At 51.1% G+C, this 2,870-nt stretch overlaps 1 gene segment (V, D, J or C); it reads left to right on the forward strand.

The window, feature by feature from the left end:
• The window catches only part of LOC112548781, a 30,690-nt gene that overhangs the window by 20,126 nt on the left and 7,694 nt on the right, over nt 1-2,870 (forward strand). Inside the window, 1 exon segment of the V gene segment in view lies at nt 1,164-1,475. Coding sequence covers nt 1,164-1,475 — 312 coding nt within the window.

The following is a 2,870-nucleotide window of genomic DNA, read 5'->3' on the forward strand; positions in this document are numbered from 1 at the left end:
TTAGATAACCATCTAGCTGGGGTCATCTAGACCCAGCACACTTTCCTTGTCTTTCCTTGAGATGGTCAGCATGCAGTCAGAGCAGAGGTGGCCAGATGGTCCACAAACAGCACCTGAGTCTCACTAGTTTCAGAGCAGATATGAACTGAGTCTCCTGAGTGCAATGGGGAGACAAAGACTTCTGTAGACTTTTTTTTTTTTTTTAATTTGCTGTGATCCAAGCCAAATCAGCCAAATAAAGGCCAAACCCATGAGTCAGTCCAGAACCATAAGTGGCCCTACCACGACAAACATCCTCCGCCCTGATCTGGGATACAGATGTTCCTAACACCTTTGGCGGGCATCCTACTTGCAGGAAACCCCTGAAGGCTTTGGGGTTTGGACATGTTCAAGTTTGGTTCTGCGCTGACTTGCAGATTTGGGATTGATTTGGCTGATTTGGCACTTTGTAGCACTGCTCAGGAAGACAGGAGCCAGAGCCCTGGCATGGGAGACCTGCAACTGGTCCTGATCCCTGTGGGGAGCGACCCTGTTTGTAGTGGCATCAGCACAGAGCCGGGCTGTGTCTACCCCTGCCCTGCAAGCTCTGCCCTGGGCCCCACGGGAGGCACATTTACATAGAGCTGCTGCTTTGCATAAGGACAGCGCCCTGCTCCGGGGAGCAGCTATAAAGGGGCCGGTTTAACACTTGGTGTCTCTCAGCTCCGTGTCAGTCGGTGCAGAAGCAGCAAGATGCTGTGGCAGACTCAGCTCCACATTTACACAGAGCTGCTGCTTTGCATAAGGACAGCGCCCTGCTCCGGGGAGCAGCTATAAAGGGGCCGGTTTAACGCTTGGTGTCTCTCAGCTCCGTGTCAGTCAGTGCAGAAGCAGCAAGATGCTGTGGCAGATTCAGCTCCTCTGGCTCCTTGTGCTCTGGGCAAAGGGTAAGGGCAGCAGGACAGAGCCTGGCGCAGACAGTTTATTTGTTCCTGAAACTCGGGCAGTGTATAATGGCTCTGAATGCCATGGAGGAGTATCCCATGGTCAATTTAACTAATTTTAAAAGTAAATGGGGGATATTAAAAGTAAATGTGTGATGGGGGAAATGTCCCTTTGCTAATCTCCATCACATTTTGCTTCTTGACGTGTTCTCTACACATTAATAATTTCCCCTCATGCAGGCTCCAGCGGAGACATCCTTGTGACCCAGACTCCAGAAGCTGTGGTTGTGTCCCCGGGAGATACAGTCACCATCAAGTGCAAAACCAGCTCCAGTGTTAGCAACTGGATGAACTTCTACCAGCAGAAACCAGGGCAGGCTCCAAAGCTCCTTGTCTACAAAACAAGCAACCGCCCCTCGGGGATCCCCGACCGGGTCAGTGGCAGTGGGTCTGGCACCGACTACACTTTCACCATCAGCCGGGTGGAAGCTGGGGATGCTGGAGATTATTACTGTCAGCAGGCTAGTAGCCCTCCCACAGTGCTACAGCCCCGTACAAAAACCTCCCTGCTCTGCTCAGTCCTGCTGCTCCCGGCACCAGCTGCTTCCTGCCCAGCCACAGGCCAGGGACTCTCCTGCCCCGTCACAGCGTGAACAGGGGCTGAGCTTGTTTAGGGCTTTTCCGCATCACTTCTCCCCTCAGTCACAGATCTCTGTCCTGGCCCCACAGACCTCCCACCCAGTGACTCCTGCCACACTGCTCAGCCTTCTCCTTTGCATTACTCAGGCTTATTTGCCTGGAACAAACCATACAATTTACCCGTGAGATTTTCTGCTCCCTTAGGCACAAGTTTTATTCATCCTCTGACATATGCATGTGGATCAGGTAGACATTCCCTGTCTTAGCCTAGACTTTCATGCTGAGAGGGGCCAGGCATGATTGTGCTGTGCTGCCTTGATGCCTCCAGCTGATCCTTTGCTTTTCCAGGCTAACGAGGCCAAGGACAGGGGGGAGTTTCAAGCTTGTGAAGCAGTAAATGGAGAAGTCTGTGCCCTTCCTCAGGGCTATGTATACCATTCTCCTCTGTGCTTGTGTCCCACCAAAGGAATTGAAAGCAAATCCTCACTCCCTGCCAGAACCGTGTCCCCCTGCCTGGGCACAGAGCCAGTTTCCCTCTTACTTGTTCCCCTTCTCTTCCTATGAACCTTCCCACCTCCGTGTCCCAATGGCTCAGCTCATGCAGAAAGGCACCAGTCATCCTTTCCTGGCCTGTATCCTGTGCTTGGGATGAGAGACAGCAGGGTCCCTGTCATTCTTAGGGGAGATATGGGCCCAAAAATCATTTCCTGGAGAGATGCCTTCACCAGCAGCCTCCTGGGCAAAGGTGAGTGCCTGCCCCTGCTGTGAGCTGTGTCACCCCGGCAGTCTAAAGCAATGGAAAAACATCTTCCATGCAAACATGGCCCTGCCCTCTCCCCAGGGAGACACTGCATCAAACACATCCCTGTCCAGGAAGGAGGCTGAGAAGAGACTGGGTTTCATTGAATCTGCACCTTCCTATTGGTAAAATACTACATACGAAAGGTATCCTAACAGGGAAAGCTAATTTGGAAATAATCTGGTTAATCTAATGTCACCTTCTGGCCAGTAGAGAGGAGCATGAGACTGCTAATTCTTGCTCGAGATATTCTCAGTATAATCTTATTATGATAACGCAAGACAACTGCAGGAAGTCTGTCCCCAAATCAGATCAGAGGTGATATGGGGCCAGGAGCTCCATGAAGGATGGCTGTACCAACATCCCACACCAGGATGGCATCCAAGCCTGGCTTACATATCTACAGGAACAAGATTACAACCCAGAATACAGACCCAAAGATATTACTGACCTTATACACTTCATCCTCACACTCAACAATTTCACTTTTAATAATCAACACTTCCTCC

This window comes from Alligator sinensis, unplaced genomic scaffold (genome assembly GCF_000455745.1).
Source record: "Alligator sinensis unplaced genomic scaffold, ASM45574v1 scaffold2044_1, whole genome shotgun sequence".
NCBI classification, from domain to species: domain Eukaryota; kingdom Metazoa; phylum Chordata; order Crocodylia; family Alligatoridae; genus Alligator; species Alligator sinensis.